This window comes from Phyllostomus hastatus, unplaced genomic scaffold (genome assembly GCF_019186645.2).
Source record: "Phyllostomus hastatus isolate PE091 unplaced genomic scaffold, TTU_PhHast_1.1 phas_scaffold_129, whole genome shotgun sequence".
NCBI classification, from domain to species: domain Eukaryota; kingdom Metazoa; phylum Chordata; class Mammalia; order Chiroptera; family Phyllostomidae; genus Phyllostomus; species Phyllostomus hastatus.
The window spans coordinates 27416180-27439285 of NW_025334009.1; the positions used below are offsets into that span (position 1 = coordinate 27416180).

Sequence of the window (23106 nt, forward strand, 5' to 3'; positions counted from 1 at the left end):
TGTGCGATTCTCCACCTGGGAATTAGGAGGCTCCCTTCAGAATCCTGACCACACCGCAGGCCTTATTCCACACCTGGAGACACCTGGGCTCCCTGTGCTGTCCACAGCAACCCAAGAAAACCCAAACAGGGCAGCCCTCGGCTTTCAGCGCCCGGGCCTCAAGCGCCTGCCATTCTCCACTTGCACAGCTTCAAGCGGCGAGCCTGGGACGTTGGCCTGGCCCGAAGTGCAAGGGGAGGAGGAGGGCAGAGACGGGCATGAGTAATCTAAAATAACGGGCAATGTGAGTCACTTATTTCTGGAATGCACGGAAAACTTTCTGTATAACTTTTTTTTCCGGTTATAAAAGCTTCAAAAGTTTAACTGTGGAAAACCTGGAGACCAGAAAATATACACGAAGAATTCATAATCCTGTGACATAAGATACTTATTGTTAATATCCTATTTTCACTCTCTCTCTCTTTCTCTATTATCTAAATATACAGTTTCCCATCTTGACTTTCTCACTACATAAAACATCAAGATTACAAAGATACCTTCAAAAATGTAGTGTGTGACGGCCATATTTAAGGGGATACCACAGTTTCTTCCCTGTCACCAAACAGGTGAACGGTTACCCACTTGTTAAAAAAAGAAAACCGCGGTGACCATCTGCATCCAGGGTGTTCGGAGCACTCACTTCGTGATGAGTGCTGCGCACAGACCTTTGTTTGGCTCTCTGATTACTTTCTTGGAATAAAGTCTTAAGAGTGCAAGCACTGGGCCAAGGGTATAAGCTGCATGCTCTTAACATACACTGCCGAGCAGCTTTCCAGAAAGACCACCCCGCGGACGGCCCCTGCGGCAGAGGGGGAGAGTGCCGCCTGCAGCACCCTGTAAAGGAAACTTTTTTCAAACTTGGAAATACAGCAAGACGAAGAGCAGACGCCTTTCCCAGGCAGACTCGGGTGCTAATGAGCCTCGCTCAAAGACCACTCGTCTAGGGAACCTACCCCGGTGCGACTCTGCTGTTGAACAGAATATTACCCTAGTGATTACGATCGTACTGCCCTGTAGCACACCTATTGACAGATTCATTTCAATGCTCATCTCCCTGACGGACACTCACTATTTTCTATTGAACCTTTCTGGTTCCTTCATAAGTCAACGAGTTAAAGAAAAGCTTGGACACGTGTTTGTTCCATCTTTGCATGACTCATGGTTTTTAATTTTGGCAATTATACTTGGATAATTTCCTTTTGTAAAAACAAAACTCTGAGAGTGCTGAATGGTTTTTTTTTAATAGAAAATGACATTTAAGTTATGTATAAACATTAGGTTAATATCACCATTGAACTGGATTTCCCGAACACACATCTGCCAGGAGTGAGCAGAGGAACCCAACCTGAGCTGGGGCAGAACTTTGGGTCTGAGGCGACTGCCAGTCCTTTCCAGGAAATTCCAGGAAGAAATCCTCCTGGTAAAAGACGTGAGCAGTTTTCTGATAAACCCAGGGACTGCGAGAGCTCCCAAGGAATCACGGCTGCCAGCCCAGGGGACTGAGCAGGACAGTGTCTGTGAGTGGGACTCCTTTCTTCCCTGCAAAGCCTCTACCAAGAGAGAAATATTTCAATTGGCTTGTTCAGGGACCACGACCCTTATCACGAGTTTGATATAAAACTCTGACACATGCTTTGCATCAATTTGTCTTACAAGTTGCTTTAACATATATAACAACATAGGGCAGCAAGGTATCTAGAAACAATAAGTACACTCAGATTTGCCCCAGTTAGTGTGGCTTATTTGGTTGGGTGTTGCCCCATAAATTGAAACATCACAGGTTCGATTCCTGGTCAGGGCACAAGGCTAGGTTGTGGGTTTGGTCCCTGGTCATGGTGCATATGACAGGCAACCAATCAATGTTTCTTTCTCACGTCAATGTTTTTCTCTCTCTTCCTCCCCTCACCCTCTCTAAAGTCAATAAGCATTGTCCTTCAGTGAGGATTAAAAAAAAATGGTCAAGAGGAAACTAGATGTCAGGCTGGGAACAGAAAAGAGGAGTGTTATCCATTCGGAGGAGTTGGAGCAGGTCTTTGCACCTTTATGCACCTTCCCACACCAGTTGTGTGTGTGTGTGTGTGCCTTCTAGGAGAGAATGTTTGAATGTAGCCACAGACAATGGCTGTCCAGGCAACCCTGTCCGCTCTGACCAGAGACAGGGGTGGTTTGGGGCAGGACCTGTTAGCAGGACTGGTTCTACCCTTGAAGCAACCGGACATGGGGAGGTTCCGCTCATAAGGAGGCAGAACCCGGTTTCCTCCAACGGCTGGGCTCGCTCACCCGACCACGGGGGTTAGAGCCCAAACTTCCCTTTGGTTACAGGTTTCCCCAAAGAGCACTTTCTTGCAGTAACATCTGGCAGCAACATTTCCTTCTCTGCCCCACCCTTCCTGGCAGGAGCTGGAACTGTGGCCGAGCAGGAAGCCTACACAGACCTCCCTTTGTTCCTTCGGGCCCAGTCCTCTCTGAACTGAGTTCTCAAGACCGTTCGCCGTCTGGCACTGAGACCTGAAGCAAGCCCCAAATCATCTGAAGGCAGCAAACAGCAGTTCTGTGGGTGCCTGCTGCTTCAGTCTGACGCAGGATGCCTCAGAGAGAATGACAGGCCGTCATGCCTGGTGGGTTTCAGATGTTCTGCACGTCAGAAGCCACTGGGAGGCCAGCAGTTGGAGTGGTGGCCGCCAGAGGGTGATGTGGGCGGAGCAGGGACGGAGGACTGGGTGGGGTAGGGGCTTTGTACTGAGGGCCAGTGATGATGTTGTGATATTTACTTCCTGCTACTGAAATTTGAATCTGAGTAAATTGTCCCTATTTCTGATGATGTCTGTTTTGCAAAGAGACATACTGTGACCAAAGCTTCCTTTCTTTCCACGTGTATCTCTAAGAAACAGACCCAGCTGACTTTGTATATAAATACAAGAGCAATTTACCTGGTACCAAACCCACACCCCAGTGTGGCCCCTGTGACCCTCACCCCGCACCATTCCCAAATGTTCTGGAACCTGTCCCCGGTGTGTGATCCCTCCCTGGTCCTGGCTGCGGTCAGCAGACCCCAGTGAAGGGTTCTGTGTGTTTGGGCCTCATTTCTTTGTCTTTTTCGTACTCTGTTCCTGGCCTTCGCTGATTTCTAGCATTTCCTCTGTAGTCTCAGTCTGAGTTTGATTCAATTCCATGGAAATAAAAAGTATGTTGTATATACCAAAAAAATACAATAAAACCCCGATGCCCAGCCCATAGCCCATCCCACTGTGCAGGAATGAAGCGTGGGGTGCAGGCACCCACATATGTTTACAACTGGCCACTCGATTCCTCCACGCAGCCACATGGGAGAACCAGGGATCCAGCCCTGGCTCCTCAGACTCGAAGTGAAAGGCATCACCGGGGATCTTACGAAAATGTAAATCTGATTCGGCAGGCCTGGGGCGGGGCCCTCATTCTGCACTTCTCCCCAGCTCGGACGGGCTGCTGAGGCTGCTGGGCCATGGACCCCCCCCCCCCACCACCACCACTGAGCAGCGACACTCTGGCCAACTCGCTACTTCGGCTCGGCCTTGCCAACTGCGCTGACGTTCCACCAGGGCTGCAGGAACCCCTGACCCGGGGCTAACGGGCGATCTCCCCCTTCTGCGTGCGTGCGGGACAAGCCGGGGCTCTAACCCAGGAGCTCGTCTTGCCTTTCCGGCGGCAGTCATCACTTGCTCTTCGTAGATGTCGAGGTTCTGGTTCATCAGCTCCAAGGCCTGCCTGCGGCTGACGAGAGCTAGAGGGTCCGGACTCTGGATCAGCTGGTGCTCGTACACTGCGGCCACGTAATAGTCAGTGTCGGGGCCTTCAGCCGCGCTGTGCTCCCCCGTGTGGACTCCCAGGACCGCCGCGTAACAGCCGCAGAGGAGAAGAGCGAGGGGCTGGCTGGCTCCAGACATCGTGCGGACCGTAAATCTGGAATGTAACAAGGCAGGGGAAACAGCTGAATAAAGACTCCTGCCAAGAATTTAACTTTTGCAACTGTGATTTATTAATTCCCAGCAATTAAACTCGGCCGCCGTGGTGCTGCCGCTCAAAGAGCTTGTTTCATGTTCCTAATAAAAGGGTATGTGTTTCTCTCCAAACACGTAGCTGTGTTTAAAACGGCTCACTGTGTTAATAGCCTGGTTTGAGAACGTTTCCAAAACAGACCCAGTGTTTGCGTCACCAGTCTCTTCTCTAGCTGCACACTCACGTTCCGGGCAACACTGATTATTCCGATGGTTTTACATAATTCTGTGACCTATTCTGCCTCCCACGACCAGCCCTCTGTGCACGCACACACACTGCAGGTCACTCACACGCCCGAGCTGCCACTCCTGTGCCCCTAATGACACGGCCTGGCTTTCCCGGTCGTAGAAACTGGGTGGATTAAAACTCTCCCTGCATTTCTTGGGTCAGTCACGAGTATACGGGGTAAGGCTCCCTTTACTCAAAGCAACATTCTTTATTTGGTGCCGAGAAACTACCGGCTTCCACTTGAACACCAGGATCGACTCTGTTATAAACAGATAAAAAGACGACTCCCAACCAAACCACCACTTGCTTCCTCCTTGAACTTGACCATCGCTACTGCCCATCACCGCTTCTCAACCTCTGTCTCTGCAACTCCAAAATTCGTGCTAGAAAGCATACTCATTTGGAAAGAAAGTCCTTTAGCAGCCATAACATGGAATTTCCTCGAAAATAAACTAAAATTTTCTACCAAGTAAACCCTGCTTTGGAGCTCCCACCATGAGATTTACCATGAGATTAGAAGTAAATTATGTCACTTTCAAGGGCACTTCTGACTGCCTTTCCCCCTCCTGTGAACAGGGATTTTTATTTCTAATCATGTGTGTTACTGAGTGTTTCAGAGTGAAGAGTCCAATTCTGCCCCAGCACCAGCCTGGCCTCCCAGCTGAAGCCCCTCCCGGGGCTCAGATCAGCCTGGCGTGCACCTTGTGCAGAGGTGCCGGGGCTGACCCACTGCCCGGGGACCGGGACTAAACACCCAGAGAACAAAGACAAGTCGAGGAATCACACTGCTGCTCCTTAAAAAGGAAAATGACACCCTGCCCAAGTCTGACTCATAACTCCTGGGTTTGCACTTCAAAACTAAATTCTCCTGGCTACACATTTCTTTTTCTTGTTTCTTCTCAGAAGTTCCAGAAACGAAAGTAACCATCATTATTTTCAGCAACAGAACAAAGACGAGGGGTGCTCAGTCATTATCCTCAGAAAATCAAATGCTTCTCAGAGTAAGTGGTGTTCTGCTCAGGACCGCTGACCCGCCACCCACCCCCCCTCCCCGCCCGCCCCCGTTAGTACTTTCCCCGGGGGGATAAATGTACTGTCCACACAGCAAACCCCAGGGTTGTTGCCATTCATCTGAGGAACTGTCAACAATGTTTCAAGATTAGAACAAGGGACCTTTGACTGAGCAGTCATGAGTTTTTGAGTAGAAACAAAAGTGTACTTGATAAGCTTTCTTATCTGAATTTTGCCTCTGAAGACCAACCAGCAAGGAATAATTTTAAAAGTCTCAAAGTCTATTTTCCATTCCATCTCTGCTTTCCTAAAGATGACAATGGGGAGTGGCTTGCGGGGGCGCGGATCTTTCATTCTCAAAGTCACAGTCACAGTATTTCTACAGTATCAGGCGTTGGCCTTACTAGGCAGTGGGGAAACTGAGGCTGGGGTGGGGTGGTGCGGGGAAGGGCCAGGAGGCGTTCAACCAACGCCCCGTGGCGGCAGGTCAGGAGTCCCTGGGGCCCAGGCTGGCGATCACAGCAGCCCCCTTGCTCAACTGAGAGTCGCGCAGCCCCGATCCGGGAGCACAGGCCATTTGTTTAAGTCTCACAGACTTGCAAGCCAGCAAAACAAGGAAATGGTGGCAACAGCAAGATATCACATTGCTTTCTATCTTGAGAAAATAAAATTTAGCCTATTTACAAAAGGAGCCGGGTAGGAGAGCTGTGAGTGGCAATCATTTGTGCGCGAACAGAGGTGGGTTGATAATAAGAGGTTATGCAGCTTCCACCAGGTATTCATGCTTGAAAGAAGCAGGCTTAATGAGGAAGGTGAGAATGAGTAATCACATTAAAAATAGGAGTAACAGTTTGCCCTTCTGAAGAGTGGGGAAATAGCACCTATTTTAACCAAATTTGCAAATGCTTGCTTTCCCTCTGCATCTGGCGCTACACAACTGCTGGGGGCGGGGTGGAGGGGATCAAACAAGGTCGAGACAAGGACTCTGAAGGGCACAGTAGGCAGAACAATAGGGGACAGTGTCCAGTGGTTACCAGGTGTTGGCCCCTGATGCCATGCAGAGGGGGGTGCTGGGGGTTTCCTGGGAACAAGGGGGTTCTGCAAAGTCATGAGGTTCTTGGAGATTTAGCAACTGACCCACCTTCAGAGCTGGCCAAGACCTGGACCATAAACAAAACGGTCACCAGAAGCGTGTGTGCTGGTCTCTAAAGGTAGCGAGGCCCCCTCTTGCACTGGAGAGCACTTGACGGGTGAGACGAAACTTCAGGACGGGCCCAGCAGGGAGGTGACATGTGCTTCCACACCCTGCTTGACACGCTCTGCTCACTGCAGCCCTCTGGGAAGGGGGCACCGGCTGTGGGGCGCTCTGAATACCACTGGCAGGAAATGGCAGGGCCAGGATGGCTCACTTCAGACATCCACGGACACCCAAGTGTGTGCCAGACACGGGTTTAGGCATCAGGGAGACAGAGTGGGTACGCCCAGCCCTTGCTCAAGGAGCGCCCACTCCAGATGTAAGGAAAGGCGGATGACCACAATCTAATAAATACGTAGTATGTCAAACAGTGATGAATGCAGAGGACAAATGAAGACGGGGGAGTGGGAGGGAGGGCCTGGCCTGAATGAGGGACAACTTTAAACAGTAGGGTCGGGGAAGGCCTCAAGGAGAAGGCGATGTCTGGGGAAGGCAAGAGAGGAAGCCATCTGGATGCCTGGGGAAGAGTGTCCCATGCAGAGGAAATGGCTCAGTCCACCTGCGTGGATACTTCCCAGGTGGGTTCAAGACACAGCAAGGAAAGCAGCTGACTGGAGCCCGGGGGCCAGGGGAAGGTAGGTGGCAGACAATGAAGTCAGACGGAGAAATCACAGGGGACCCCGCCCTGGCCTCTGCACACCTCCCTGCGGTTGCCACTATCTTCTTCCTTCTCATCTCGTTAGAGCAACCGGTGAGATCCAGTTAAAGCCTGCATCAATCGCGACAACCTCGACACTCCTGTGCTCAGAATCTCCCAACGACTCCCCTGCATATGGAGTAAAAGCCTGAGAAAAAGCCTGAGACCTTGTTGCGGGCCAAGAGGAAGAGCCAGTAGACAGGAACTCACGCCTGGGTGGGAGGAGAACGCCCGGAGCGGCATCCTTAGCAAGCATCCTGATCTTTTATGGCGCTACACAAGCCTCTGTTTCTCATTTCAGAAGAATAACATGTTCCCCCGACACTAATCCTATCAGAAAGCCTCTTGCATTCTATGAGGAAAAGACATCAAAGTCTAAACTACGTGGAAATCTATTTTGCGGAAACTTGGTTAACATGTCAATCACCAGGTTATTTTTACGCCCAGGGAACTTTTTTTCCCCACCTTGTTCAATGATTCATCTTGGTAATTAGCTGTGTTTCCTTCCTAGCCATGCTGGTACAATAGTGTCTTCTGCAGCGAAATGAAAGGATTATTATTAAGGTTTTCTTAAGAAGGTAATTTTAGGGGCAGGTATATACATTTACAAATTTATATATAGACCCACTGATCTTGTGAACAAAAGAGGTTGTCACTCCCCCGGTCAGGAGGAGAGCGGCCCCAGGACGGGGAGAGGCGGCTGCGCACGTCACAGCCGACGGACGAAGCCTGAGTCAGCCAACGGGAGGCCGCTGAGTGTGTGTGTCTGCGTGTATCTGACGGGATGCCAAGAAGAACGCTGTGAATTAAAGTTCTGAAAGGTTTTAAACCTCTTCTCATGGATTCTGTGATTTCCATGTGTAAATCCTTCCCTGTACGGAGGAGAAATAACGTCCACCTTCATCGAATTTATAGAACCTGAATTTAAAGAAATCCCGAAAGAGACCTTTCATTGCCTAGAAAGCCTCTTGTTTTCTGCTTCTCCCTCCGGCGATGCTGGGAGTGAGCGCATCCGTGACTGGCCTCCGGAACAAGGAGCCCCACAATGTTGTTTTTTAAAGATTTTATTTATTTACTTTTAGACAGAGGGGAAGGAGGAAGAGAGGGAGAGAAACATCAATGTGTGCTTGCCTCTCGCACACCCCCAACTGGGGACCTGGCCCACAGCCCAGGCCTGTGCCCTCACTGGGAATTGAACCTGCGACCCTTTGGTTCACAGGCCAGCACTCAATCCACTGCGCCACACCAGCCAGGGCCACCAACACTTTTGATGTCTCAATGGGAGATATGTCAAGTACAATCATTTGTGAGTGGCACCTGATGGTGAGGTCAGATTCAAGGCTGGGCTCACAGGGAACAGTGAACAAGTTACCAAGTCCTCCAAGTTGAACTGGTAAGTTGTGTTTTCACCTTTTAAACAATTCCAGCTATTTCTATTTATCTTCCAAAGAGAGTGATATACAGAAGTGTAACTTTGCACCAGGTCTCTGCTTAGGGCATATTTCTGCTCCATTGGCCAGAGTAATTTATCTTGGATCACTAAATGAGCAATCAAGGGATCGTGGCTCTTGAACCTAAACATGCCATCCTTCTTTCCTCAAATAGGAAATTACCTTCATAATTTAAGTCAAATAAAACTTCTCCCTGAAATGCCCAGGTGTTTAATGAAAGAAGGTTCTTTTGTCATTTTGTGCAGAGAAAAAAGCCCCAGCCGAGGCCGATTCTACAGGTTTGCTACTGCCATCCTGTGGACAAACTGAGTATCATTCACCCAAGTAACATAATGGAGAGATACTTAAGCAAGTAAATGGATGGTTGCTTTTCCCCTCCTTTCCTTAATTTTGAATACTTCAGCTATCTCTTTTACAGTGGGAAAAAAACAAACAAAACAAAATGAAACAGGAAACATTGGATTTTCTAAGATTCAGGTCTTACGAAAGCTATTTATGTCAATGCTCCTAGGACGTATTGCATCTTCTGTATTCACAGGTCCTTACATTTGTTATGGTTTCTCATCTTACAGCCGTGCACTCCACGGATGTGACTGGAGTGCAGATGATGCGACCCCTCCACACCTCGACAGACCGCACAGTGCACGGGGAGAGCCGGCTGAGACAAGGGATCTACAGGGACACATTTTTATACTGATGCCACACTGCATTTTACACGTTACATGTTATTTTTTCAAGCCATTTGACATCTGTTATTTCATCATATCTTGCTGTCACGTAAAGCAGTGAAAGCAGATGGTAAAACTCTACCTTCATGGTGAGAGAATACTCCAGGACTGATGAGTTAGTGGTGAGAATAGACTAGAAAAAAGGCTTCTGTCCCAGCCCTCCTGGCACATGTAAAGAACAAGGGTAATTTATCAGTCAAACCTTCAAAAACCACTGTGGAGTCTTCATGGCAGCTGCGGCAAAATTCAAAGTGGCACTCCCACCCTCACCGGTGTGGCTCTGCTGGTTGGGCATCATTCTGCAAAGTGAAGGGTCGCCAGTTCGATTCCTGGTCAGGGCACATGCCTGGGTTATGGGTTCAGTGCCCAGTCGAGACATGTACGAGAGGCAACCAACCGATCAATGTCTCTCACATTGAGTTTTCTCTCCCTTTCTCCCTCCTTTACCTCCTCTCTAAAAATAAATAAATCTTTCACAGAGTGGCACTCCCAAGGAAAATTCTAGGTGGTTAGACCAGAGCAGGGGTTCTCAAATGTGGGTGTGACATTGAGTCCCTGCAGATCCCTGGATTAGCGTGCCCAGAAATTCTGACTCAGCAGGGACTGCTGAGTCAGACTTGAGACTGTGCATTTTCGGATGAGTTCCCAGGTGAGGGTGATGCTGATGTTCCTTGGCTGGGCCACACTTGGAGGACCGCTGGGCTGGAGGAGAAAGGCATGTGGAACCTATGTTCTGACTCCTATCTTTCCCTCACAACAAGGAAAGGCACGAGTCAAAACCATCACCTTTATTTCCCAGGTGCCTCTCCCATAGGGTTGATAGAATGTGGGCAGATTTCAAAGTGTTTCCACCATCTTCAGAGAAAATGAGCAGCAAAGTATTTAAATGCTAAAACTAAGGGGAAAAGCCTGTCCCCATCTGAAGTGGGACCCAGGTCAATTAGAGAATTCAGCGCTTATCTTGGTCTGGACCGGAATATCACCATAGAACCAGGTTATTACTGGTTTTCATTTGTTTAAATCAAGTGTCTAGTTTTTAAAAGAATAAAACAGGAGTAGTTAATAGATATTCTACTAGACACTTTCCCTCCTACTGTCCTTGAAGAATCAAGTCACCAGGAGTTCTACAGCTGCAAGGAGATTCTTCCTCCTAGAAGCAGCTGGGCTCAGGAAGTGCTCAGCCGGGCGAGACTGTGGGCCCAGCCGACCTCTTCACTGAGGATGCGTGAGGTCCCGGGCGAAGGACCTAGTTAAGCCATGCTCAGACTCCTGACCCACAGACACTGTGAGATAATAAATGGGTCTTATTTTAAACCGCTAAATGTGTGCTAATTTGTTACATAACAATAGATAATACATGGAACAGGGAGAGTATTTAAAGATGTAACTGAAGAAAACTCTCCTGAAATAAAAGCGGACTTGAGTGTATAGTTTGAAAGGACACACCAAAATTCAGGAAAGAAAGGAACCAAATATCAATACCAGGACATAGCCTAGTATAATTTCTGACTTTCTAATATAAAGGAAGAATCATTTGGGAAGCCAAATAAAAAGATCAAGAGCGTTTATCAGGGCAAAAATGCAGGCTGTCCTCAGACTATACCACGATAACACCAGTGCTAGTATAAGCCTGTAGAGTCCCTTTGAAAATGAAAATGTGAATCAGGAATTGCATGCTGTGCCAGACTGTGGTTGAAGTGTAAAAATAAGAGAGGAGAGGTTTGATATGCAAGAACTCAGGAAATATTACTCTCATCAGCCTTTCTCGAGAAGACTCATAGGGGATAAAATTCTGCCCACCAAGAGGGGAACAGAAAACTATGGCAAAGGAATGGACAATGATCCTTAAATACAAAAAAAAATATGAGGGTTATGTCTCTAGAACACAATGCAATGTCATAAACTCTGACAACACAGAAGTTATCAAACTAACCAAAGGTAGGTGGTGGGGACCGGGGAAAGAGTAGTGTAATAAACAGAAAAGCAGGAAGGAAACAAAATAAAAGTGGAAATTAATAAGTTAGAAAATAGAAAAAAGAGAGAACTAATTAATAAGTCCAAGGGGTTGTTCTTTGAAAAAATATTATATATAGATAAATCATCAGCTAATTAAGAAAACTACAGAACACATGCACAAAAGGCAATAATGATATCTACAAATGAAGAAGAAATTAAAAGAATAATGAACAATTCCCTTATTCAATTCTATGCTACCAAACTTGAAAATTCAGAAAAAATGGATAATTTCCTAGGAAAATGCATTTTATCTTTAGAGAAAAGATAAAACCAAACCAAGCCAACAACAGCAGAAATTCAAATACTCCCTCCCATCCTCCACCCTCAAACCGCCCGGAGAGTTTCCAGAGGAATTCTTACTCACTTTAAAGGAGCAGACTGTCCAGTGCTACTTAGTGCTCCAGAACACAGCAGAACAAGAAGGGCTTTTCTTAGGAAGTGGTGAAATTCTGGTAACAGAACCGTACAAAGGCAGGAGCCCCACCATCTTATTTATGACCCAGGATCCGTCTCTCTCTTTGTGCCTCTCTGGCCTCGGCATGCAGCTTCCATTCTCAAGGTCACTCGGTGGTTGCAATCGAAAGTGACGACTCCAGTGCCATGCTGGGCAGAAGAAGAGTTACGTGGGTATCTGCCAACTCAATCGCCCAGTTCAATCCCCACAAAACCCTGTCCACCGACTTTTCTTAAAGTGCTTTGGCCCACAAAAGGGCCCATGACCACCGCCAGCCACAGGAAAGGCTGGAAAGGCATCACCATCCTGAATAGAATCAAGATTTTGTCAGATAAAGTGCAGGGCCCAGTTAAGTTTGAATTTTGGGTGAACAAGTATGTTAGCACACACTTACACTAAATAACTATTGTTTATCTGAAATTTGAATTTAACTGGGAGTCTTGGGTGTCCTGTTTCATTTTTCTAAGTCTGGCAACCCTACCCATAAGTGGCCAAGTAACCATTACCCTTATGTAGTTATCACTTCCAAAAAAAAGTTTTGTTGCCCTATGTGTATCCCTAAACATTATAGTTTAGTCTTCCCAATGTAAAAAGATTGATATATACTTAAATCTCTTTTAATCTACAGGTTCCTTTTTCATCCTTTAATTTCCGTAAAATCAATCTGTTAAAGAAGCCTGGCCTTCTGAACTGTAGATTTCCAACAGAATGGACACTGCTTATTGCATATGCATGGTGAGGTTCACACTTTTGCTCTGTAGTTGGTGTTTCTTGAAAATTGGCAGCTGGATCCAGAGACTGAACCAGACTCTGGTTCCATCTCCGGCAAGACTGTGGGTGGTAGTGTGTTCTTTCATCAAAAGTCATATGCCTGACTTTCTTTTCAGGATTTTAGTGCAAACCATTGATGCATGATGCCTTTATCTATTCATTTGGGCTTGTGAAATGCTGGTGTTCTATCATTGCATTTTCACTTATTAATTGGAATACTTTTTATAAAGAGACATTATTTTATCTACTATTTGGTTCTCTAGTGGTACAACTCATATAGGAAAGTCAGGATGAATGCTAGATTCTCTCCCATTCTTTTTAAAGTCAGTTTTCGAGCAAATGAAAATATCATGATGAATTTGTGGAATTAAAAATATTTGATGGGTTTCTCTCCATTGCACTTATCATTACAGAAACTCAAATTATCTCATCCTTGGCCAGTGGTAGCCTCCTCAAACTCGCTCTTGATTCCTTTTGGCACTACCCTATAGCTTCTCTGGAGGCTGATGTTAAAGATGCCCCAAGCTTATCTTGTACATTTCCTGGCTCAGATCTGGAACTGGTCATCACTCCATAACGCCTTGGGTCCAAAACTGATTCTTTGAAAAGACCAATGAAACAAACAAAGTTCCATCAAGATTGAGTGAGGACAAAAGCAACCAACACAAATGAATATAAAGAAAAAATAAAAGTGGAACATAACTATGATTATGACAAAGATTTTAGAACTGATTGATGGATGCTCTGGAACAGATGTATATTGAATGGATATGTGAATGAAATACATAACTTTATAGGACAATAAAATTTTACCAGAACTAAGCTCAAAAAAGATCGAAAAATGGAGATCAATTACTTAAGAAGAGTTAAATTATCAGAGTCTCTCTCTAAAAGCACCAACCCCAATTAATTTTTCAGGGAACTTCTCCCAAACATTCAAGGAAAAGCTACACACTGTGTCTTTTTATACAGACATATTTATACATACATATTTTATACAAACTGTTCCAAAAATTTTTAAAAGACAGTATAACATTGATAGATAAGGACAGTTCAAGGAAAGAATATAGCGGTTGCCTCTCACTCTTAAAAAAATGCAGAAAACCTTAATATAAACAATAGCAAAATAAATAAGTAATGTATGAGAAGAAAATTATCATAATAAAATTGGGTTTATCATAAGAAATATGAATCATTTAATGAGAAACTATATCAACTTAATTTACCACATTAACTGATTAAATGAAACTATAATGCTACTTATTAGTTAGTGCTCTTAACTATATTGTACTGGAGGTCTTAGCCAGAGTAATAAGACAAGAAAAAATATACAAAAGATATAAGAACAGGAAAAGAAAAAACAAAACTTTAACTTTTGATATGATTATCTACTAAGAAACCCAAAGAGACTCTATAACCAAATTACTATAATTAATAAGAAACTAGTAGTTAGACTTAAGACCAACATACAAAAATTTTGTGTTTTTTTTTAAAATGAAGTTTTGTTTTTCAAAATGTACAGCTGGTGGGACTGTTGTTCATGCATCTTTACCAACAGCTGGGGCATCCCAGCTGTTGTTTCTAGAAAACACCTTTGGTGTTTCTAGTGTAAATTATTTGAGCTCTGTGCTTTGAAGCTAATTTGACAAGTCCTTTACTAAGGAGCCCCTGAAGGTCTACCCTGGCCAAGGAACCACAGACCTTCAGTCTCTCAGAGACAACAGCTGGGACTGGAAGTTTATAGTTGGGAACTTCCTTACAGAGTTTTTCATATGTTGCTTTATCAAACAAGAGTAGGTTTTTGAGCTTGCCCTGAACTTTGCGTTTGGACCACTTTTTCTTTTTAGCCTTGCCCCCAGATTTGCTCGCTGGGTCTTTGTCTTTCTTGGCCGACTTTCCAGCATCTTTCTTCTTCTTGTCCTTGGGCAGCACAGCAAAACTCAAAGAGCAGTTGCTACCATGGCTGCCTCGATAAGATACCAGACAGAAAGGCCAACATATGAAAAATAATTGCACTGTAATATGTTGCCTTCCCCAAACTACAAAATGTTAATAAATTAAAAAGATATTTAGAAACAAGCATAATAAAGTATTTTTATCAAAAGATATTAAAGTGGGATAAAATAAATGGAGAGATATATTATGCTTATAGCAAGATATACTTGATAATATAAAGATGTTGCTCTTTCCAAATTACTCTATAAATTCGGTGTAGTTCCAACCAAAATCCCAATGAATACTTCATGGAACTCGGTAAACTGATTCTATAGTAGGTATGAAAGAGAAAAAGACCAAGGGTAGATCTAAAAGACAGGATAAGGGCCCCTCAAAGATGTTGACCTTCTAATCCCCAGAACCCATGAGTATGTTAGGTTGTAGTGCAAAGGAGAGTTAAGGTTGCTAGTCAGCTGACTGCGATGGGGAGACTGCCCTGGACTCTCTGGGTGGGCTCACTGTCATCCCCAGTGTCCTTACGAGTGCGGGAGGGAAGCGGAAAACAGAGAATCGGAGGGATAGCAGCGTGAGAAGGACTCGGCCCAACGCTGCTCACTCTGAGGTGGAGTCAAGAACGTGGGAAGCCTGGAGAAGCTGGAAGGAGCAAGGACCAGTTCTTTCCAAAACCTCCAGGAAACAACGCAGTCCTGTCATCACCCTGACATCATCCCAGTGAGACCTATTCAGACTTCTGAGCTCTAGAACTAATAGTAAGATAATAAATGTATCTTGTTTTTAAGCATTGTTTGTGGTCATTTGTTACAGTAGCAATAGGAAACTATTTACAATAGACAAGATGGTTTCAAAAAAACAAAGAGGAAGGACTTGTCCTACCAACATACAAACTGATTTTAAAAATATAGAAATTAAACCCTAGCTGGTGTGGCTCAGTGGATTGAGCACCAGCCTGTGAACCAAGGGGTCACTGGTTTGATTCCTGGTCAGGGCATATGCCTGGGTTGCCAGCCAGGTCCCTGGTAGGGGGTGCACGAAAGGCAACCACATATCAACATTTCTCTCTCTCTCCTTCTCCCTCCTTTCCCCTCTCTCGAAAAAGAGACAAATAAGAAAACCCTTTTTTAAAATACAGAAATTAAGGTAGTGTAGGGTTGGTGTCGGGATGGGAAAGAAACAGAGTCCAGAGCCAGACCGCATGTGCACGGAAGTTTGATACATGACGTGACAGACCACCAGGGTAAGAACAAACTGTACGGTGGCTCTTCCAGCTCACGTCTGACCTACAGCCACCTGGGAGAAGACAACCTCCCCAGCAGTTTCCAGGCTCTCCCGGCAGGGATGACGCCTCAGCGCACCTGTGGCCAGGCTGTTTGGCAATCTTGTGCAGCCACCTGTTCAGGCATAGAGTATCAAAGGTCACTATGCCACTGCTCTTTATTCTGCTGCATCTAAACAGAATAAACCGGAACAAGCAGAAAAGGATGTGTTCAGAGTAGCACGAATATAAAAGGAACCCAAAATGACTGCTTCAATTATGAATCCCTATGTAAAGCGTTCCATTAAAGTGAAAAGCCTGAATGATACAACCACAAAAGAGAGGTTTCCCCCCTCACATCCGATCTGATCAATTCGCTTGCTGAAAATGGTCACTTGCACAACACCCCAGGCATCACTTCTGCCTTTCCCACCAAGGGGAGAGTCCACTGTGGAGAAGTCCCATGCACGGTGACCTCTGCACCTCCTTTAGCGGAGGCCACTCTTTCTGAACTACAAATGGTCCCGAACAGCTTCCTAAGTAAAAGGCAAATATTGAAATCAGAAGTTAAGTGTGATCTGTCAGACATGGGTGGAATGACTGTCCCTATTGGAGAGAAATATGTTGATATGTCTGCGAAAACCAAGATTCAGAAGCTGAGCAAGTTTATGTGGGAGGTTTTCTGAAAGTGTTGATTTTTCTGTCAATGAAAATCCTTTATTATTTTATTTATTCTCAACCAAGGACACTTTTTTTTCATTGCTGTTAGAGAGGGGGAGAGAGAGAAGCACTGATTGGCTGCCGTCTGAATGCACTTGGACTGGGGGCTGGTGCCTGGACTGGGCGTTGAGCCCACAGCCCAGGTGTGTGCCCTGGGCTGTTTGTGCCCTGGGCTGTTTGTGCCCTGGGCTGTTTGTGCCCTGGCTGGGAATCAAACCCAAAGCCTTTTAGTTATGACATGACACTCCAAGCAACTGAGCTACACCAACCAGGGCTGTCAATAAAATTCTTAAACTTGGAGCAACACTAAAATGATTCCTGAATGGCACATTTAAAAACAAAAGAATAAACTATAATATAAATGGTGCTCAGACAATGGACATTTTGGTAAATTGACTTAAAAAAATGCCAGCAATCAGTCCTGTCTCTGTCACCTGCAGAGTGGATAATGGGGGAATTATAAACACAAAAGTCAAGGTAGTGGTTACTTCTTTGGCATAAGGAAGTGGATAGAAGCAGGGCAGGGTACACAGGGAAATCCATTGTTTTATAATGGATTTCTTAAGCTAGGGGCTGTGTACATGGATGTGTATTAATCTATGCTCCTATTCATGTGTCTGAAAAATGTCATAAATGTTAAGTATATATAGAAAAAGTGAATAAAACAATAAATCACAGCTAAACTCCAAAGAGGAACTTAAAGACTATGATGCAGAAAGCAGTTTAAGGGCTTGAACCATGAAGATGTCCCTCCCCTGGGGTGACACCCCAGTTCAACTCCTTACCCCAGAAATCACTCAGAGATTCTGCCCTGGAGCTGACACAGAGAACAGATTAAAAGCAAAACAAAACAATAAGGTACAATTTAAAAAGCTAAAGAAAGGGTCTGTAATGAAGATTAATGTCAAAACAGGAGAAACAAATGAAAACACAAACATTTAAATTCTAATACCACAGTTCATTGATGGTAGCCTCTGCACCCCACCCCAGCCCGCGGGCCACCCTCAAGTGTGGGATTCAGTCAGGTTGAGATAAATCTCTCAGGCCCTCCTCACAGCATGACGCTGGTGAGAGAGCTGTCACCAATTCCTAGTGCAGTTTGCAAACGGTCAACACCCTTAACAGTGACTTCATGATTGCTGATATCAAACAAAAAAACAAAACAAAAAAACCCCACTTTCGATGAAGACAGAGCCAGAACAGGGAAGCAATGGTTCCTTCAGCTTCTGTCCCCAGAGTGCTGCCAGTGCTGGGTGTCCCTGGCACCAATGCAGAGCAAAGGTGAAGGGTTTGCTGGCCCAGGGCAAGGGCAGGAATCCAGCTTTTCTTTAGGTTAAACACGAACTGGGAAAAACTCCCAGCTCCTGTCCATTGGTAAAAAGAATTAAATCTGTCTCTGATGGTTTGATGATCCAGCTGCTTTCCACTGGCTTTGCAAGCCTATCTCTGAGCTTTGGTGCACTGCAGTCCATAAATTTAATAGAAAGCAAACAAAATCAATTTAACCTGTTTCAGTCAAAGAACCATTTTATTATAATTATTTTATTTCCTGCTCTGTGTATGTTGGCATATTTCATACAGCACATTTCTTGGTGTACCATTTTCAATGTTGGTTTTAAAAATAGCGTTCTACACAGATTTCCTATATTCTTATTGTTGCTTCCTTTTTGTTTGTATTTAAGATATTTCCTTTGTTTTCTCTTCTTTTATTTTAGCCATTCTATAATGCATCACAAAATCTCTAATTCATTTCTTTATTTGATAATTAAGCACTTCAGAATTTTTAAAAGATTTTATCTATCTATCTATCTATCTATCTATCTATCTATAGGGAGGGAGAAAGGGAGAGAAACACTGATGTGCGATCAATAGGTTGTCTCTCACACACCCCCTCAGGGGGCCTGGCCTGCAACCCAGGCATGTGCCCTGACCAGGAACTGAATTGGTGACCTTTTGGTTTGCAGGATGATGCCCAACCCACTGAGCCACACCAGGCAGGGCCCAGACACTTCGCATTTGGATAAAATGTCTGTGAGACTATTTTTGACAGGTTTAGCTAGTATTACACTTTTAAATAATCACGAGAACTTTTAGTGTCCTTCTTTTGTTTTACTCTTAAAATTTTTCAATGTATTGATTTTAGAGAGGAAAGGAAGACGGGGGCGGGGGGGAGTGAGAGAGAGAGAGAAGGACAGAGAGAAACATCAATTTGTGGTCCACCTAGCCATACATTCACTGGTTGATTCCTGTACGTGCCCCGACTGAGGACTGAACCCACAACTTCTGCGTATCAGGACGATGCTCTAACCAACTGAGTTACCTGGCCAGGGCTTGTCCTTCTTTGTTTACTGAGATTAAGACGTACCATCATAATTTGGGGGCCTAAGGAATTACCACCTGTGGAAGCTCCCTCTTTCAAATCTGTAGAGAGTATATTTTCTCCAGCCGGTAGAGCAGGCAGTTAGACAGGCACGAACACAGCAGACAGGCACGAACACAGCAGGAGCCGCAGACCAGGTATGGAATGTCACCAGGGCTGCCTAGCAATGAGCAGAACTAGGAAAACAGCCCTGACTGGTGTGGCTCAGTTGGTTGGGCATCATCCAGCAAAGCAAAAGGTCACTGGTTCAATTCCCAGTCAGGGTAGGTGTCTGGGTTGTGAGTTTGGCCCCTGGTCGGGGCGCATAACGAGAAACAGCTGATCAATGTTTCTCTCTCACAAGAATGTTTCTCTGCCTCTCTTTCACTCTTCCTTCCCCTCTCTCTAAAGATAAATAAAATCTTTTTAAAAAACTGGGAAAACAAGTATTACAGGCTAGTACCTTGCCCCCAGGGTGACCTTTCCTCCCCTGGCACATTGCTAGTCATGCAGTTTAGACCCCATTGGAGGAGGCACAAGGGGCTGGAGAAGAGCCTCATATGATGATCATACAAACCCTTGCACAACCACTCCCCTATGCAATAAGCCCTTAGGACAATGGGGTTCTGCTCAGCATCAAATGATCTTAGGAACAAAGCCTGGGGTCTGTTGATCACAGAGGCAAACTTTTGGTCAAACTAAACATAAGAACTAGGCCTCAGCTATGTTTCACCTCCAGGCTCAGAAAACTACCAAAACCAGACAAAGTGACACCATGGCTGACATCAGGACCAGACGCAATGATTAACAACCCTCTACCCTAGTGCCAACCAATCAGTAGAGACCACTGCCCTACAAGTACACATCTGGAAAGCTGATCAATATTCTATTAAGATCCTCCCCTGAGATCTTCCCTAAAATCCTTGCCTTTAGAAAACAGCTAAAAACCCGTAAGGCAAGGGACCCAGTGTGCACTCCCTCTTTCTTAGAGCAAGCCCACGACTTTCCCCGCTTTCTTCCCTTAGGTACGTACCTTTGCTTCCTTTCTCCTAAGCTCCAAGGGCCCTCCTTCTGCCTCTGTAACTTGCTTCCTGAGTCCAGGCAGCCCAACTGGCTCACTCCTTCTGCCTCTGTGATTTGTAAATGAACTTCTTGCCTTAGAGTTTTTGGCTCTGAACTCCAGGGCCAAGCTCTAACTCCACCGTTAACACAGGCACAACACTGTCAACTCTTACTAAATTACCCAGTTGCTTGGATTTTCCTTTCACCCAATGGGAAAATGTCACCAAATAGCTGTTTCACAATCGCAGTTCCAGAACCCACAAAAAGAACAATCAGTACAAAAACTCTTTGATGACTGGCTCTGATCTTTGGAGAGTATGTTTGCATTATGTGAGCCTTTTCTTAAAAAAAAAAAAAAAAAAAGTAAACCTATCTCTCCTTTGACCTTTTTCCATCAATAAAGAAATTAACAAAGCCAAACAAATAAATCCCAATGAAATACCCATCAAAATAAATAAAACCAGCAAAAGTAATAAGAAATGTGGTTAATTCTTACAAAGTCTACACAAAGGGCCTTGGACAAATTTCAAAAGAATGGAATGTTGTAATTACACTTGGATTGGAGTTGCTACTGGTGCTGCTGATCCTGTATGTGAGGACTCTCCTCACTTCTGCTGAATCATCGGACCCAGTGGAACAAACTTTGTGTCCTGAACTGAAAAGTGTAAAGGGGAAAGCAAATTTAAACCGTCCCACTGACTTTTTCTCTTTGCTAAAGGGCAGATCCTTTCACAAAACCAGTTAATCTTAAATTAGGGGATTTATTCCAAGTCGTAGTTCAGATTTTACCACACTCCATATTGAGTGTTTCTGTCAGTAATTCTTTTTAAAATTAATTTTAGAGAGAGTGAGAGACAGAAACAAGAATTTGTTGTTCTACTTATTTATGCATTCATTGGTTACTTTTTGCATGTGCCCTGGCTGGGGACTGAACCCACAACCTTGGCGTATTGGGACAACACTCTAACCAACCGAGCTACCCAGGCAGGGGATATCAGTAATTCTCTTGACGCAGAAGTGGACACAAGGCCTCATGAACTGACTGTCATATGCATAGTCTGTGCTGCCAATGTCAAACCAGTCTTGAATTAGTCAACAGTCCAAGTTCATGAATAGTATTACTTTGGGAACAGGTGATGATACATTTAATTATTATGTCATGCTTCCAACATGAGCACAGAGCTAGTGTTCTCAAGTTGGGCTGAGAACCAAAATAAGGTAGCAGTTTTAAAAAAGGAAAGTGCAGGTGCTTAACTTTTCCTAAGTCGCTTATTCAAACGACATGGGCTAGGGCCCAAGGAACTGTATTTTTACAAAGCTTTCCAAGGGATTCTGATGTAGTGGGGACAGAGCCGTCACGCCGGCACCAATATGTACCGTGCTACACAGTGGAGGGGGTGGGGTCCACACCTCTGTGAAAAAAATCAGAATAAGAGAAGTTAAACCAATGACTCACTAACGTAGTAATTAGGAAATGTTTATTGCGAAAACACCAGAAAGAGTTTATAAACTGGGAGCACTGAAACCAAAAAGCTGGGGTAGACTATAAAGGAGACGACAAGAGTGAGAAAGTGGTGGCTCTTCTTCACAGTGAATGGCTGCACCGTTGTGATGTGCAGTGGTTACCTCATGGAGACTTCGGGAAACTTCAAATTCCACTAATGATTTCCAGAGGCATAAGCAGGAAACAACCAGGGTCGAGTTAGTCTCACAAAATAAGCTTAATTAAGCTTTGTTTGAATGATGAAACTTGTTTCATCTACTTCAGGAATTTCCAAGACTGGTCCCCATACGTTTTTCATTTTAATGCTCCGCACCTCAAACAGGGACAGGGGACGCTGTGCCGAGGGCTGTTCAAAACCGCAGACCGTTCTGCATCTTTATGAAATGGCAGTTTCACTTGATACATAAATAGGTTAGAATGCCATTTTTATTTTGAGTGGTCGTTACATGGGTATATACAATTGTCAAAACCCATCTCGTATTTAAGGTCTGTACATTTAATTAATTATATGTTTATTTTACCTCAAAAAAGAGATCACTTTACATTAAAATATGAATACATTCTGGTGTAGAATGCAAAATTTCCATTTATTTATTATTTTTTAAGAATTTATTTATGTATTTATTTATTTACTAGTTAGAGGGAGGGAAGGAGACGGTGAGAAACATTGATGTGAGAAACATCACTTGGGTGCCGCTGGTATGCACACTGACCGGGGATAAAACCTGCAACCCAGGCATGTGCCCTGACTAGGAACCAGAGCAGCGACCTTTCAATCTGCTGGATGATGCCCAACCAGTTGAGCCACACTGCTCAGGGCCCATTTATTTTTCAGATGAACTCTGGGACTTCAAAGAAATCTCCTCTAAGAAGGACTACCTTTAGATTAGGTCTCCATTTCTAGAGAGGCAACCATTTCACTCTCTTTGGCTTGGGGATGGGGTTAGGGTTTGAAATGAAGACAGGAAGATATTTAGGAAGGGCCCAGGGCTACCGTCTGAAGATCTCCGGGTTTAGAAATCCTGTGCTCCTAATGCTTTTCATTCATTTCACTACCCATGACCCACTCCTCTCTCTTCTTGTCCCTTTACCCTCCTCATATTACTGGTCTTTTTACTTTAAAACACTCCAAATTCTCAGATATTTCAAGTTCCACTCCTGGTGATTGGAGATTGTGACCAAGCAGACAGTTTAACAACCCTGAAGCCATAGCCTAAAAAAGAACAAAAGTCCTGGACCAGATGGCTTCACAGGTGAATTTTACCACTCATTCAAAGAACGTTAGTTCTTTGTTTGAGAAACACCTATGTTTCTCAAACTACTCCAAAAAATTCAAGAAGAGGGAAGACTTCCAAATTCTTTTTATGAGGCCAGTATTATCCTAATTCCAAAACCAAGTAAAGACACAACAAAGAAAGAAAATTATAGGCCAATAATTCTGATGAACATAGATGCTAAAATCTTCAACAAAATATTAGCAAACTGGACCCAGCAATACATTAAAAAGATCATATACCATGATCAAGTGGGATTTATTCCAGGGATGCAAAAATGGTACAATATTCACAAATCAATGGACGTAATATAATCAATGGACGTAATACATCACAAAAACAAAAGGAAAGACA

At 44.6% G+C, this 23106-nt stretch overlaps 1 protein-coding gene and 1 pseudogene across 7 annotated transcripts in view; one reads left to right on the forward strand and one right to left on the reverse strand.

The window, feature by feature from the left end:
• Positions 1-23106, reverse strand: part of BTD (biotinidase) — a 31977-nt gene that overhangs the window by 5709 nt on the left and 3162 nt on the right. For 3 of the 7 annotated variants that reach the window (XM_045857135.1, XM_045857136.1, XM_045857133.1), the window contains exon 2: positions 3714-3978. In XM_045857135.1, the coding sequence (XP_045713091.1) occupies positions 3714-3962 (249 nt within the window). In that variant the 5' untranslated portion in view covers positions 3963-3978. Of the gene's footprint in view, positions 1-3713; positions 3979-11764; positions 12004-19945; positions 20129-23106 lie in introns of those variants that run through there. The other 4 variants (XM_045857134.1, XM_045857132.1, XM_045857130.1 and 1 more) reach the window with 3 other exon arrangements.
• LOC123830409 lies at positions 12116-16519 on the forward strand (annotated as a pseudogene).